Below are 15,086 nucleotides of genomic sequence, written 5' to 3'. Positions count from 1 at the left end.
TTTAAGAAATTTGCTATTTTATTTGTTGTCAAATATGACAAAATTAAACGTAACTAAATTTGAGGATCCTACTACAAAATTTACGTTTTCAAACAGCCTATTAAAAAGGGGTTTTATTGAATAGTCCAAACAACTTTGTTTATATGGCTGCCCCGGATCGGAAGTAGGTCATTCGATCGACACTATTCTTCAGCACATTTTCGATAGTATGGTCCTCAATGGGCTCAATGACGACTTCCATCTGGAACCCTAGGCACTTATCCTTAACGCACCCAAAATAAAAAGTCAAACGGGGACATTTCGGGTGATTATTCGATTTTCAAGACGGCTCTTAATTCGTTTTTGAAGAAAAACGGGCCAACGGTGCCGCCCGACCACATACCGCACCAAACAGTTTGCTCTTGAATCAATTTCCTTTAAAAACAGCGAGGTTTTTAACATTGAATTTTTCAACTCCACTGAAGAGAATAATTTATCCACTGTTCTTAACTGCGACGTTTCGACTAAATCGAAAATGTTTGTTTACGAGTTGATTTTTTACTCTCATCGAGCAAGTAAAGTCCGCATTTTAATACCATTTTTTTTGTTTTACTTTATTTTTTTTTTAATATACATAATTATATTACAGTTCATCTTTTTCTAGCAGGGTGTAGCGATGCTTGGATGGGCCAAGTTCCTTGAATTTTGACTCTGGAGGTGAAGTACCCTTGCCGGTGTGTGGGTCAGGTTCTATATCATTTGTGGGATCCGGCCCATAATGAAACTCCCTGTAAAGCGGAGACCGTTAAGCTTTCCTCAATACACAGTGTTAGTTTCACCCAATTACCTGTGCAGCTTGCCGCTGTAGAGATCCTGTAGGAACTGCTTTAGCTTTCCCGGCGAGTACATGTCGCTAAAGTGGGGGAACAGATACATGTGCTTGAACGAGTCGATGGCAATCAAGGGCAAGTCATCCTCGGATTTCCCCAGGTGGTGCAGCGGATGTGCAAATCGCTTGCCGTCAGCGGTCAAAAAGTTCACGTTCTCTGCAGTAAGGATTAAAGGATTGGATTTAGGTAAATGCACATATCCAGACAGTGCTTTGCAACATACGCTTTTCATCCAACAATTGCCGCTCGATTATTGACTTATAATCCTTAATAGAGTTAAGATCGTCTGGGCGATGGAAGAGAATGAGGAATGGCAGTCCCTCCTCTGTAAGTTCTTCAGCGTTCTCAAAGGTAATCTCTCGCACCAGCGGTACACACTTTTCCTGGATCCATATTTTTAGTTCGTCGAAATTCTGCAGGGTTCCAGTGTATGTCTCATCATTTTCATGAGACAGGGCCACATCGGGTCTAAATACTATAATGGGCGTGCCTGAAATAAACAAAAAGCCGATATCAGTATCGAATGACATTGTTTGGTGCTTTGCTTTGCTGTGGGTTACCAGGCGGATGCATGGCTTGGGCAGCGTCCCCGAAGCCGACGTGGAACTGGCAGTCCTCCTTCAGATTTGTAGCCACTTTGCGGAAGATGTCGTACTCGGGCTGGTCTCTGCGATCAAAGTAGCCCAAGATGAGGCGCTTCTTTGAGTCCAGATTCTCCAAATCCTTGAGGGATTTGAACTCCTGGATGGGGTCCTCCAGCTGCTTCTTGACGAACTCGAGAAAGGCGTCTGCGGAACGCTGGCCCCGGTACTCGCGCTTGCTGAGCTGCCCATTGCGGACAATCTTCAAGGTCGGATACTTGTTTATGTGAAACCGGGAAGCAATTGCCGTTTCCTTGTCGCAATCCACTTTTCCGAGAACCACCTTACCAGCCTCTGGGAATTCTGCTTTAATCTGTAAACGGAGACTCAGTTAGTCGTCATGGATTTACCAAGTCTTAGTTTATGCTCATGTTATAATTATTAATTATATGCAAATTTGTTCCAACTTTACTGCCAATCCATTTGACTCACCTTATCAGCCGCTTCACCGAATATAGGTGCTAAAATATTACTAAAACGACACCACTCCGCATAAAAATTAAGGAAAACCAATTCATTAGACGCTGGAAGAAACAAAGCGAGTTTAACGTTAAAAGATTAAAGTTCTGTATGAGACTTAATGTGTATATTAGGTATGACAAACGAAAAGCGATTGATTGATTGTTCAAAATACATTTGTAACGTTTAGTTTAAAAACTTAATGAACGCAAGTTCATTAAATTTAAATTTAAATTAAATATAAAAACAGGTTTTAAGACAAATGTTTTCTTAAGATCCAGCTTATCATATAATGCAACTGCGAATTCGGGCTCCCCGTCATAGAACAAAATGAAACCCCTTCAATAAATCAATTATAAATTAATTATTCTTGTTTCAAAATACATATTAAGCTGATTAAATTGATCACTGGTGGGAAACAATGTGATACAAACAGTACTAAAATATTGTAAAACAATTTCGAAAAATTGTCTTTTGGCGGGTTTTCATGAAACGAGGCAGAAGTCAAGGAATAATAAATATAGTAAATATATATAAATATAGTAGACTAGCACTGCAGCGTTTTTTTTTTCAGTGGATAGGATACACGTTCAGCCCAAATGGAGTGTTCACACTTTCGGAGCTGTAATTCCAAATCCAGCCACTGCGATGGCTAATGCTTTCTTTGATGCAATCGAAATAAACTCAAAACAATTTTAATCAGCGTTTGCATCTTCTCCTTTCGCAAATCGTCTAAAACGCAAGTTACCACGTTGGCAGTGCCGAATTGAACGAGCCGCTGATTTTGTTTAGTGACACGTCAATGGAAGTCAGTTAATTGTTTGCAGCCTCGCTGGCTGCGTAGCGGGTGGGTGTCTCACCTAGGGTCATATCGATATTATCACTGGTCATGGACACGGCTCCGCAATCAGCCGGCTGGGGCTGCTGGAGGAGCTGCAGAACCTGGAAGTGGAAGAAACAGTGCGACTTAGTGCTAGTGCTAGTGCCAGTGCCAGTGCCAGTTCCGATCTCCGAGGGGCCATAAAGCCGGCCTGCGCCAAATGATTCAGCGGGCGGGAGAAGAGAACCAGACCAGACCAGACAGAGCAGAACACGTCGACTCACCGCAACTAGGGCCATACAGGGCCCGAGCTTTCCGATTCCGATTCTGGCTCCAATCATTGTGAGGAATTGGGTGGAGTGGAGGTGGATTTGCGTGCACCGGCGGAGAGTCGAAGCGATCGGCTTCGATTCAGTTGCACATCAGCTGGAATGGAACGGATGCCTGCTTGTCTTGGCGCACTGCAAACGTACGCACAATATAGTTTTAACAATTTGGTTGATTATCGGCTGGCCAGTGTTGTGTTGTCTCGCCCAGCTCAGTGTTTTTTTAATACTAGACTATCGAAACGGTGCAGTGCTGTGCTATCGAATGTATAGTCACATGATCATCGCTAGCGACATCGATAACGATTACAATAGAAACGAAACAAAAAGTGTCTAAATGAATACATATGCACACATATGTATGTGCAACAACATTTGCAAATCTTTGTTTATAATAGCTGACGCTTATGGATTTTATGGTGGTAAATAGAGCGAGAAAAGCTACTAGCAAAGCGCGTTTTCAATTCGGCATTTCGTCTCTAAGCTAAACACCTGAAAAGCTGCTGCCCAAACGTTTTGTGGACCCCGAAACCCAAATGTGTGTGCATACATATGTAACGATTGTAATGTGTTATTGATGCTCTTCGAATATCGGAATACGTACATACAGATACATGCAGATGATATACATATGTGATGAATTTATGCAAACATACACATGCACAAATGTTTAATTACTCTGTTTATGACAACATAGACTCATCGTGTACCAAATTCGGTCGTTTTCCACTTATTGGCTATGGAATTGTGATAATCTAGTCTGGTTGTATGTACGTACATACGACATACATTCTATGTATTGCGCACCTTGTAGGATTGCAGTTGTGTGCTCACATAAATACGTGCATATACATATGCATTCGCATTATCTATATTGCCACCACGACACTCAAATATTAACTTCGATTTGTTCTAAAAGTGTTGGTTGTGCTCAAATTATCATGCATATGATTTTATTTGGCTTTGTTTGTGCACTTTCCAATGCACATGTCCTATGTACACTTGCCAACGAAGCCCAAACACCATCCATATACCTACATATGTACGTACACATCTGCATGTAATTATGTATTCGAATGGTGGACATGAGCGACAACCGGATTTCCAATGACACAATACCAAAATTACTTATTGGCTTATATTAAGGCAGGGTAACCTTAATATAAGCCAATAAGTAATTTTGGTAACGTCACATACATAGTATTCTTCTAGCCGATTCACACAATGTCCGATGGATCACCGCCTCCGTCGATTTGCTTTATCCGTGCCGCCGAATCGTATCCAAAATCACAAATGGAGAAGGAAGACTCACAGCTGTTCGTGCCCTTCCAAGAGCGTAAGCAGTAGTAGTAAATGCACATATACATATATCACACAAATAACTCTCTATTATTGTCACAGTGGCCGGTGAATCAATCAAGTACCTGGGACGCACGGACGACGGCGTCCTCGCCCTGTCCAACTATCGCATATTTCTCTCCAAGAAATCAACTGCCTACGAGACCTACGTGCCGCTAGGCCTAATCGAATCTGTGCAGGTGCGAGACCTATTCCAGCTGATTGTGAACTGCAAGGACGCCAGCACGGTGCGGTGCTCCTTTCAGTCGGCGGAGCAGTGTGCCGACTGGCAACGCCGCATCCACTTGCTTATCGGGGTGCCTGAGACTCTGGAGACGCTCTTTGCCTTTGCCTTCTACTCCTGGACTTGCGATGTGATCGGAAGCGGAAACGGAAATGCGAGTGCGGGTGCGAATCCGAATGCCAATGCGAATCCGAATGCTAACGGAAACGGAAACGGACTAGTGACCAAGGACCGCTCCTTAGCGCTGGCTAATGGCTCGGCAAAGCGCAGCATGATGACAGGCACAGCACCCAATCCTTTGCTTGATCCTGCCAGCGAGAACGTGTGCTCGGTGAGCAACCGCCTGCAGCGATCCGTGCGATATGAGAGCGACTTCAAGAACGAGGTGACCCGCCTAGGATTCGACCTGAAAGGTTCTTGGCGCATCTCCACGGCCAACGCCGACTTCAAACTCTGCCCCTCGTATCCACCAAAATTGCTTGTGCCCTGCTGTATCACCGACGAGATGCTGCACAACGTGGCAAATTTTCGGGGCTCGCGCCGGCTGCCGGCTGTTGTTTGGCGGCATCAGAAGTCTGGTGCTATTTTGGCCCGATGCAGCCAGCCGGAGGTCGGTTGGCTCGGCTGGCGGAACACAAAGGACGAGCAGCTCCTGAAGGCACTGGCCGATGCCTGTGCCTTTGACAGGGGCGAGCATGCCAGGCATTCCGCCTTCGCCAGCACAAAGGCGCAACCAACAAAAGGCTTTAAGGAGACCAACGGCCAGTCCGGTTTATCCGGCAATAGTTCACCATCACTGGATGATTCCTCGCACGAGGAACTCTCGCTCGATGAAATTAGGGTAAGTTTGATGTGAGAATCACCGCAAAAGAAGCAAATGCTTGCGTTCGCAAAATGGGTTAATACTGTCTATAAATTCTTTATTTAACCAGTCGATATGGCCGTCCGTTAGTCAGTGTGACAAGATATCAAAAGCTAAAACATTTTTTGAAACATATCTTTTTTGTGCCAGTAAGCCTGGGTAAAGCTAAAAAGTTTCGGTTAAAAATTTAATTTATTTATATGAATTTGTTTATCGTCTCTTATGCATTTTTTTTGAAGCCTTCATAAGTTTTTTTGTTGTTTAAAACTTAGGATTAACCCAAGAAATCGAAGGACATTATTGGAAAGATTTCATATAATAAAAATAATGGTTTGTATTAATTAATTCAGTGAAAGTTAATTTAGTGCAGATAAAGAAATCATTCGAAATAGCTTTAAAATCCCCAGCAAGCTCCCAATTCTTAGACGAAGATATGGAGACGCTACTTCTTGAGATCTATTTGGTTAAAACAGCCTTTATGGGTAAATACATATGTGATAGGTTCTATAAACAACAAAATAATTACAATTTTGTAATTCCCATTACTTTTTGTAATCAGATCGTTCAATAGCATAACTTTTAGGAACTGCAATGAAATTTTTTTAGTATCATTATATTTTGGGAGATCAATAAATTTAGTTTTCTTTTTCGTTGACATTTTTTTTTATTATTATGTTCTTTTTATTAATATTTCTATTAAAAAGTACTAGCATTACTTTTTTTTAATAAGTTATAAAGTTTGTCTGAAACAATCCTGAATAATCACATATGTATCTGTTTTTAGAAAATTCTTATTGTTGATGCGCGGAGCTATACATCCGCGGTTACAAATCGTGCCCGAGGTGGCGGCTGTGAGTGCATTGAGTACTACCCTTGTGCAGAAATTGAGTTTATGAACTTGGGAAACATTCATGCTATTCGAAAAAGTTTTCATGCTGTCCGGCAGCTGTGTGCGTCGTCTCCCGATGATCCAAAGTAAGTTAACTTGGCAGTTCATCTGATTTGTGTAATGGAATCAATCTTTTACAAATAACCCACAGTTGGTACGGACAACTGGAAAAGACCATGTGGATGCAGCACCTTTCGGGTCTGTTAGGAGCCACTATGACAGTCGTGCACACAATCGAAAAGAATGGACGGCCCGTACTTGTACACTGCTCAGACGGCTGGGATCGCACTCCTCAGATCGTGGCGACGGCACAACTCTGTTTGGATCCATACTACAGGACTGTTGAAGTACGTCTATATAATTTCAGTTTTGTAGTTCATTGAGTTACGTCACAATACCAGAAATTCGTGACGAAGGGGGCAGCGTTTACCCTCCCTGTAAGAATTTAATATTTTTGTCCTGATTCGTTATTTCCCACAGGTTGGTCCAGTAGAATATATCGAGTTGTTTGGTTTATTGTTGCTTCTGACCAACCATTTAGTAGACGAATCGAGACTTCATAAAGTTCTGGCGTTTTCGTACAAAGCTATAGATAATTTAAAGCTTGATCTACGTTCGGATTAAATAACACGGTGATAAATGATGTGTTGAAAGGTTTTATTATGCGCGAATAAACTGAGAAATGTGTGTCCAGTATCACAAATGGATGACCATTTGTATTGATAGTCATCTAATTTGATTTAACTCAAGGTAGTGTTAAAAACGTCAAAATGTAACAAATTTAACACTATTTTTCTTATGATAGTTACGTGATAAAGTCTGGGTTTTTAATCTTGATCTGTCTGTGTAATGAAGAAGAGAATTTAACAAACGAATTCCGGTTGTCTTGATCGATACAAAATTATAAACAACTCATCAAAATAAACAGCAATTAGCATTGATATAAAAAGAGTACAAATTACTGGATAGGATAATTTGGAACGGAAAGATAGACTCAACATTTAAATGTTACCATTACATTAAAAAAATCGGTGTATTCGATTGCCTTATTAAAATGTAATATAAAATAAGTTTTGCTAACGATCGATTGGTCTTTTGTTTTGATGATCATACATTTCCTTTTTTTGTTGCAGGGATTCCGAGTCCTTGTCGAGCGTGAATGGCTGAATTTCGGGCACAAGTTTGCCGATCGCTCCGGAAACGGCCCCAACTCCGACGAAGTTAACGAGCGATGCCCAGTTTTTCTGCAGTGGCTTGACCTGGTGCATCAGATACACAGACAGTATCCTTGCAGCTTTGAGTTCAGTATAAGCTATTTGGTAAGAGATGCATTGGATTGCCGCATGGCTTGTCTACTAACACTCACCCTTTAGATCAAACTGGCGCAACACTCACTGTCCTGTCTATTTGGCACGTTTCTATGTAATTCGCTCCGAGAACGCATCGAGAACTCCGTTTTCGACCGAACGTTTTCAGTGTGGCCATTTTTAGCAGAAACTATGTATAGAAATCCTCTCTATAAGCATGAGACTGAAAAGGTAAAAATCTTTCGGGTTCTTTGTGAGTATTGGTATTGACAGATTAAAATATTGCTTTCGTTTTTTTAGGTTCTTTGGCCGGCGCACAGTGTGCGGTTTTTATACTTTTGGTCTGACTTATACCTTGGTAGCTTAGGCAACAAGAACGGAACTGATCTGCCATTACTGAGTAATGAAAGACAGAGTGGACACAACGGTGGGTTTTCAAATATATGCTTGAAATGGGCCTGTCTTACTTGGGTTTTTCTTCCACAACACAGGCCTAATGGCGAAGACAAGATCTTCTGAAGACTTAACAACGAACGAGTTGGGACAAAGCACTATTTCGAGAAGATCAAGTGATCCGAACCTGACAGTTGAATCCATGTATGTTCAATTACAATTATAAACGAGTAGACAAATGCTTGATGATTTTCTTTTGCGTTTCAGTGTTACAGATTGCTTCAACGCGAATAGCAACTCCATGTTTGACATCCGATCTGACACCGACAAAAGTGTTAGCGAAAATGTTAGAGAGAGCGTTAAAGACTCCAAAGAACTTGAGCTGGACGTAACGGATGCCACTGATGAAGGTCCCTGTGGCCCTGCAAAAAATCCCACTCTTGAGTTCCATAACGACCAAAGTACTGCTTCTAACCGTAACATATTGGAAGTAGATTCACAATTGCAGTTGCGAAGTTCCATGGTGTCCTCACAGCAAATGATCCCTGCACCCGGACGATCTGTCCAGGTCTTGGTTTATTCTGAAAACGGTAAGCTATTCAAATCACTATACATAGTTAAACAAGACAAGGATGAACGCTCTAATCGAGTGCCTAGATCATAGCATATTCTACTCGAGTGTTTAAAATGCTTCTTAGGCTTTGTTCACTATTTAACAAAAACACCTCTTAACGAGGTAAAAAGTCGTGGAGTCGAATGCCACACACATGTCGTCACACAATTTGATATCAGATATTTATTATATTAAAGGTTCGATTTTTTTTGTACCTCGTTTGGAGGTGTTTTTGTATGATTTCAGAAGTTTTTTTTTAAATATAGTCAAAGTACCCCAATCTTATTACCATGATAGCTATACTTTAGTACGTATTTTATTTTAAAAAAAACTACGTTTGGAAAGACATTAAAGCTTAACTAACAAAACAAACGAAGCAAGATTCGGCAAGCCGAATTTGTAATTTCCATTAAAGCTATTTCAAAATATAATATTTTTTTAAAACAACAATATGTATAACAAGCAGCTATACGATATCGTCCGGTTGTAATAAAGTTAGAAGCGAAACTCAGAAACAGTAAACCATTTCTTTGTATCGAGTATATTTAAATCAATTGAAAAACAGCTCCGTGGGAGCTATATAATATAGCTTGTTTTTACTTATATGCAATAGAAAGACAACTTTTGGAAAGTTTGACGTAGAAACGGATAGACAAACAGACGGACTTGGCTAGATCGACTCTTCTAGTAAAGCTGATCAAAAATGTATACAGTTTATAGGGTCGGGAATTTCTCCTTCTGACTAAAATTATGATACCATTTGCAAGGATATAGATTAACATTAAAGATATTTGCATGCATAATGCTCACTTTTTTTGCAATGTATCTGATTCCTTACATGTTTGATTAAATTAAGAATAGTTTTATAAATAATTTTTCAAAAGTAATTGAGTGAAACCCGGCCAAGTGGGCCATCATAAACGAAAAGGTCCGATTTTCATGGAACTTTTTGGATTTTTGGAGCCGGTTTTTATATTTTGGAATTTTACGGAAGCTTCTCTTTTCACTTTTTTTTTTGTAAAAATAGCACTTACTTTTTATTTAATAACTTCTAATTGGTAGGAGCTATCTTGATGATTTCTTAAGCAATTACTGCTTAAATATATTACCTTGTTATTCAAAAACTTAATTTAAACATTTTTTTTTGTTTTTTTTTTTTTTTAATTTTTTTTTTGGTCTAGCTAAAGATTTTTAAAAAAATTAACATCAATTAATTTTAAACATATTAAAAATATTTATTTACTGATTTTTAAAATTAAAACGTCACCAGTTTTTACTTCCTATTTAATCTGTTAACTTAAAAAAATATCACGCAAACTTTCCGACAAACAAATAATGGCTGGCGGATTCTTTTTCGCCAGCATTTAATTGAATTGCGATAAGTAATGAAACATTTTTTCTACAATGCCAGAATACTGATGGAAGCAGAACTAAGATAAAGCCAATGATACTCAAGCCTAGGCTTATTTTGCGTAATTGTCTTTAATAATTTCCAAGTTGAAGCCATTTCCATGTCATAGTAAACCCCTTATTGTGGTATTGGCTCACCTTTAAATTTCCAAGTCAATTTTTTTCAAATTATAGAGAAATTCTAATTTAAATATCAATGAATTTAAGTTTTAAAAAGTCATGAAAGGATACTTTTATTCATTCGATGGACTTGAGTCTGATAAGAAACCTACAGTAATTTGTTGATCAACTTCCAATAAATTCAGAAACGGCCAAAATTCATACATTTATTGCCCAAAATGATTAATATTTTACCTCAATTCTTGACAATATAGAACAACGGTTCAAAGTCAGACCTTACAAAAATCGACTAAAATCGAAAAAAGTCAGCTCTCACAGACGTTTAGATAATACATTTTTCAAAAATCTTCAAGTTTTTTCAAAATATTTATAAAGTTGGTAATAGCACTACTATTATTTTGATCAGCCGGAATTAGTCCTCATTTCAGAAAATGGCTGATTTCAATCAAATAAATTGCAAAATGTTCAGAATTTCTTTTGTTTTCAAAAATGTAAAGCATAATCAAATGAAATTGTCAACCGTTTCATAAACTTGACAAGAGAAAAAACAAAAAGAAATATTTAGAGATGAGAGCGGTGGCACTACTATTAATTTGACCGCAGCTGTAATTTCTTCTTGTACAAAAAGGTATTGTTGTTTGCTTGGACTATAATTTCTTTTAATATGATGCTGAGAAAGCGGAATGCTTGCTATCATTACTTTACAATCATGTATTCTAATTATTGCTTTCAGATCAAAATCCAGTACCTTCAAAATCTGAAGACACAAGTGATATTTGTCGCGCTCTGTGGCATGGTGCAGTCGATACCAGCACGGATACTCTGATTCCCGCGGAGCCCGAACAAAAATCGAGCACCGACAACAGTAGTAGAAACCATACACCTCCCCTCGACCTGGTCAGTGGTGATACAAAGCCAGAGTCGACTACTGCTGTTAAGAGCAGTATAGTCAGTCATAGCTACAATAATTTGCCCAAGGTTCATGTGAAACCGCATGCCGTGATGTTTCCGAGGCGAGGGGACACTTTTCCGCATCACCTGGACCTACAAGTGCCAAGGGAATCTACGGGAAACACGGACCGTTGCAACCCGGAGAAGTTGTCCAAAGATGCGAGTGCAAACGGATCCCTCTTGGTGGGCGATGGCTACCACGCCGAAGAAAGTCCTTTTACGTCTCCCGAACTCCAGAGATTTGTGGGCCAGTCGCCATTTGATGCCCCTTCTGCCGGTGGTCGAATACGTCGAAATACCTTTGGGTCAAGTTTCAGTCGCGACCTTAAATTTACAGCAGAAAACGTTAGGTGACTAATTTTCCAAAGTGCAGAAAAAAAATATTTTTTAAATCTATAGATATCCCAGGTATTCTGGTCTAGTAGAAGACTGAATTTTAAGCATTTTTTCAAGTAAGATACAAAAGAAATTAACAATATTTTTAGTTTACAATTTTATTGGCTTTTTAAGAAAAAAAAAATTTAAAACCCAATATTTGCCTGTGGAGTGGGGTATTCAAAAAATCGCTGCGTCCTGGTTGACATGATTTCAGCAAATGTAGTAAAGATGTCGATATCGGGTTGATCATAACAAAAAATTTAAATAACAAAGCGGCGTCGACTTAAAAACAAAAAATGTTTTTTAATCAAATTTTTTCGACCTTTTCGAATATTTTAAAAATACTAATAATCAAAATTTGCTCAAGTCCGAGGCAGACGCGATAGAGAGTAGTATAAAGAAGATATATACCGAATTTCAAAGGAATCGGTTGGGTAGAACTCGAAATATCATGTCTGTCAACCACCTCGAAAAAGTAGTTTCGAGAAAAAGCGTTTAAAGTTTATAGAACATTTATAATGGCTCGGACGCCACGTCACAAAATTGGCTGTATTTCCCAAAATAATTCGAATTATGAAAAATCTTTTAAGGATCATATTTTTAAAAGTCTAATCAATGACAGGATTCAAATTCTTTCGCACCCAATGAAAAATTGCTAATTTTTTTTTTTTTAATGCTTGGTAATTTTTGTTATTATCAAACTCAAGATTCTTTAAGTTTTAAGGTAATTAACAACCAACAATCTGTACTTACAGCGCACACCAGTTCCCTTTGTCGGGGATCATTTCGTTGCCCCCTACGCCATTTCAGGAGAGGGCGCAGTTTACGATATCCTGTCCAGATGGCCTAGCTCATGGACTCAGCGAACAAAACATAAGACTCCACCAGATCGTACAAGAACACAAGGTAGCAATTTATGCATTTTACCATTTCTCTTGAAGCTAATTAAATTTCTTAAACTGTTTTAGCTACGAGAGGAAATGCTGTTGCGGGAAATACACGGCATGCGACTGGCTTTGTTGGAAAAAGGTTGCCCCAGCTGCAATAGCATCGTTTCGACAAATATGGAACATGTAAATAATGATTTTAATATTTGGATATAACTTGCTGGTATATATTCTTGAGTAGCCAGGATACTTGCAAAATGTGTATGATAGCTTGATTAAAAGCAAGGCTGGTACAAGGGCGTTTGCAGGCTTAGCCGTTCGATTTTTTCAATATAAGCACACTCTTAACAAAACAGTGCTTTCAGTAATGTATATTCGTAAAATAACAAATTCGTCTATAATGAAGACTGTTTTAGAAGCATGATAGTACGAGGAACAAGGAGTAATTTTGTTTTAAATATACATATTGTCCATATCCTTTCAGTCGTCTAATTTTTTAACTCTTCTTTAGGAAAATGGATCGGATATCGTTGAAAATGCTTCAACATGTTCCTGGGAAGCCGTCGAAGATCGTAGCGGTCCCCCATCGTTTCCCCCTTCCTCGATCCAAGAGAAAAGAGCATCCAGTGTCCTTTGGGTACCAGATCATGCAGTTTCACGTTGCTCTAGTTGTCAAACTGAGTTCTGGCTTGGACGAAGAAAACATCATTGTCGGTGCGCATCCAACTTTAGAAACTTTACTGTTTTACTCTAAAGATTTAAAACATTCGTATAATTTTTAGCTTGAGTTGAATATAAACACGTTATCACACTTAATAGATTTTAAAAAATGGCCCGTGTAGCCAGTAAAATAATAAACTAGCTTACCTTTTTAATTACTTTAACACCTGACTGATTGGTGTTCAACTAAAGTCGATATCGTATTATTTACTTTTTTGAAATATTTACTTGGACAGATGACTATACTAACAAAGTAAACAAAGCTAATCAAGAATATATATAAAGCAAAAAACAATTATTTTAAATTTGATTAATTTAAATCATACCTACCCGCTAATTACCCCTGGAAGTCGTTGCCTGCTTTAATAAATCAAAACATATGAAGATAGGGCAGGTATGGTTTAAATTAATCCAGTGCCAATCGATTTTTAGTTGTTTTTTTTTTTAGAAAATGTATATAAAATGACGTAATGCTTTCGTGTGGAAATTATGTTGCCCAGGGAAAAATCGTGACAACACCCCAGTACTACACATGGTTTATCAATGTTAATAGATTAGTTTGTTGGTGTATAACCTCTCAAATTTGAAGTTCCAAGAAAGTGCCTTTGAAATCGACCTTGTTAGATTTTCGCTTTTCTTATTGAACGAGTACTACTATTAAACTTTGCAGTTGTTGTTGTACCAAAAATAAATCACTTTAAAAGTCGAGTATACGAGTATTGGAAAAAAGTAAAAACGGTGTTAACGGAATTCAGGCTCACTTTTTAAATTAAATGAATTGATAATGAATGTTAATACTTAGAATTATTTTTAGTGTGAATATTAAATTCCAAAAACAATGGTTCATGACCTGGACAAATTATTAAATAAACGCTGGTGTATTGAGAATGTTTTAAAGCAAATAATAATTCCAATTATATTTTCGTAGAGTAAGTTCCCTCCTTTAGCATCTGTGCTTCCTGGCTGTAGTACTTTAACAAACAGTTCCATCCAATCAATGAATCAATATGAAACTGTCAATAGGCCTGTAGGATCAAAATTAAATAAATTTTGTATCACTTTAAGAATCTAATAAATCTACAATACACTATTTATTTAATACATTTGCAGATCATGTGGAGAAATTTTTTGTGCTGACTGTTCGGAATTTTGGGCGCCGTTGCCAAACGAAAAGCTTTTTAATCCAGTTAGGTTGTGTGGATCTTGCTACACGACCGTCACAACAAATGTCCAAGAGTACGCTACCGTTCCTTCAGAATCCCAGGAGAAGGGCGATGCGACGTCTTCTGCAAATTCCTAAGAGCTTTTCCCAATTAATTTAAGACTACTCTGTTGTATCAATATGTACATATTATTACTAAAAAATATTTATTGCATATGTGTTAGCACCATAATAGCGAAAAATTAATCTGTGCTTTTATATAGAACACGAAACTATACAATTTTGTTAGAAATATATTTGTGGATATATGGAAACAATTGTAAATTTCAATAAATCATTAAAAAAAAGGTATCTTGGGTAACTTGTCACCTTTCCTAAACCACTGAATCTCTGAATTTCCAGCTGTTCCAAACAAATTCATCTGCCTGATATGTAAATTGTTCGTTTCTAAAAAAAAAAACTGAGAAGGCAAGGCAGCTGGAACAGCTGACCAAATTTCAGCAATTCAGAGTTTAAGTCGTTTATGGCCTAGTCCCACAGAGCACCATCAACTATATATTTTAAAGGTTTTGCCTTGCTGAAAATTTCTTGATTATTCCTTGACGGTGGAATTAACGTTCCTAACCCCACGTTTCTGGCCGATGTTTTTTCGGCAGCTGTTCAGATAAGCTAAAATCAGAAGGTAAGCTCTGTGGAA

At 38.4% G+C, this 15,086-nt stretch overlaps 2 protein-coding genes across 9 annotated transcripts; one reads left to right on the top strand and one right to left on the bottom strand.

Moving 5' to 3' along the window:
* Window positions 1-566: 566 nt before the first annotated feature.
* LOC108141612 (endoplasmic reticulum resident protein 44) lies at window positions 567-3,328 on the bottom strand. Its single transcript, XM_017265076.2, has 7 exons — window positions 3,074-3,328; window positions 2,830-2,911; window positions 1,943-2,034; window positions 1,430-1,823; window positions 1,093-1,359; window positions 827-1,025; window positions 567-767 (listed from the first exon to the last, which is right to left on the bottom strand). The coding sequence occupies exons 1-7, from the start codon at window positions 3,128-3,130 to the stop codon at window positions 623-625; spliced, it is 1,236 nt and encodes a 411-aa protein (XP_017120565.1). The 5' UTR covers window positions 3,131-3,328; the 3' UTR covers window positions 567-622.
* Window positions 3,329-3,428: 100 nt separating this feature from the next.
* Window positions 3,429-14,947, top strand: LOC108141611 (myotubularin-related protein 3). Of its 8 annotated transcripts, none has more exons than XM_017265072.2 (16): window positions 3,444-3,537; window positions 3,600-3,653; window positions 4,328-4,451; window positions 4,517-5,538; window positions 6,344-6,534; window positions 6,600-6,795; window positions 7,582-7,767; window positions 7,822-7,986; window positions 8,056-8,182; window positions 8,247-8,352; window positions 8,416-8,738; window positions 11,025-11,592; window positions 12,376-12,526; window positions 12,589-12,693; window positions 13,019-13,221; window positions 14,338-14,947. In XM_017265072.2, the coding sequence occupies exons 3-16, from the start codon at window positions 4,340-4,342 to the stop codon at window positions 14,525-14,527; spliced, it is 3,645 nt and encodes a 1,214-aa protein (XP_017120561.1). In that variant the 5' UTR covers window positions 3,444-3,537; window positions 3,600-3,653; window positions 4,328-4,339; the 3' UTR covers window positions 14,528-14,947. The 8 variants fall into 8 exon arrangements, with proteins under 8 accessions (XP_017120558.1, XP_017120559.1, XP_017120557.1 ...); XM_017265071.2 differs by having other exon boundaries at window positions 4,317-4,451; XM_017265069.2 differs by having other exon boundaries at window positions 3,429-3,653.
* Window positions 14,948-15,086: the final 139 nt, after the last annotated feature.

Source organism: Drosophila elegans, unplaced genomic scaffold, assembly GCF_018152505.1.
Source record: "Drosophila elegans isolate 14027-0461.03 unplaced genomic scaffold, ASM1815250v1 contig_149, whole genome shotgun sequence".
NCBI classification, from domain to species: domain Eukaryota; kingdom Metazoa; phylum Arthropoda; class Insecta; order Diptera; family Drosophilidae; genus Drosophila; species Drosophila elegans.
Note: the sequence above shows the minus strand (reverse complement) of the source record. Positions and strands in the feature narration are given on the sequence as shown.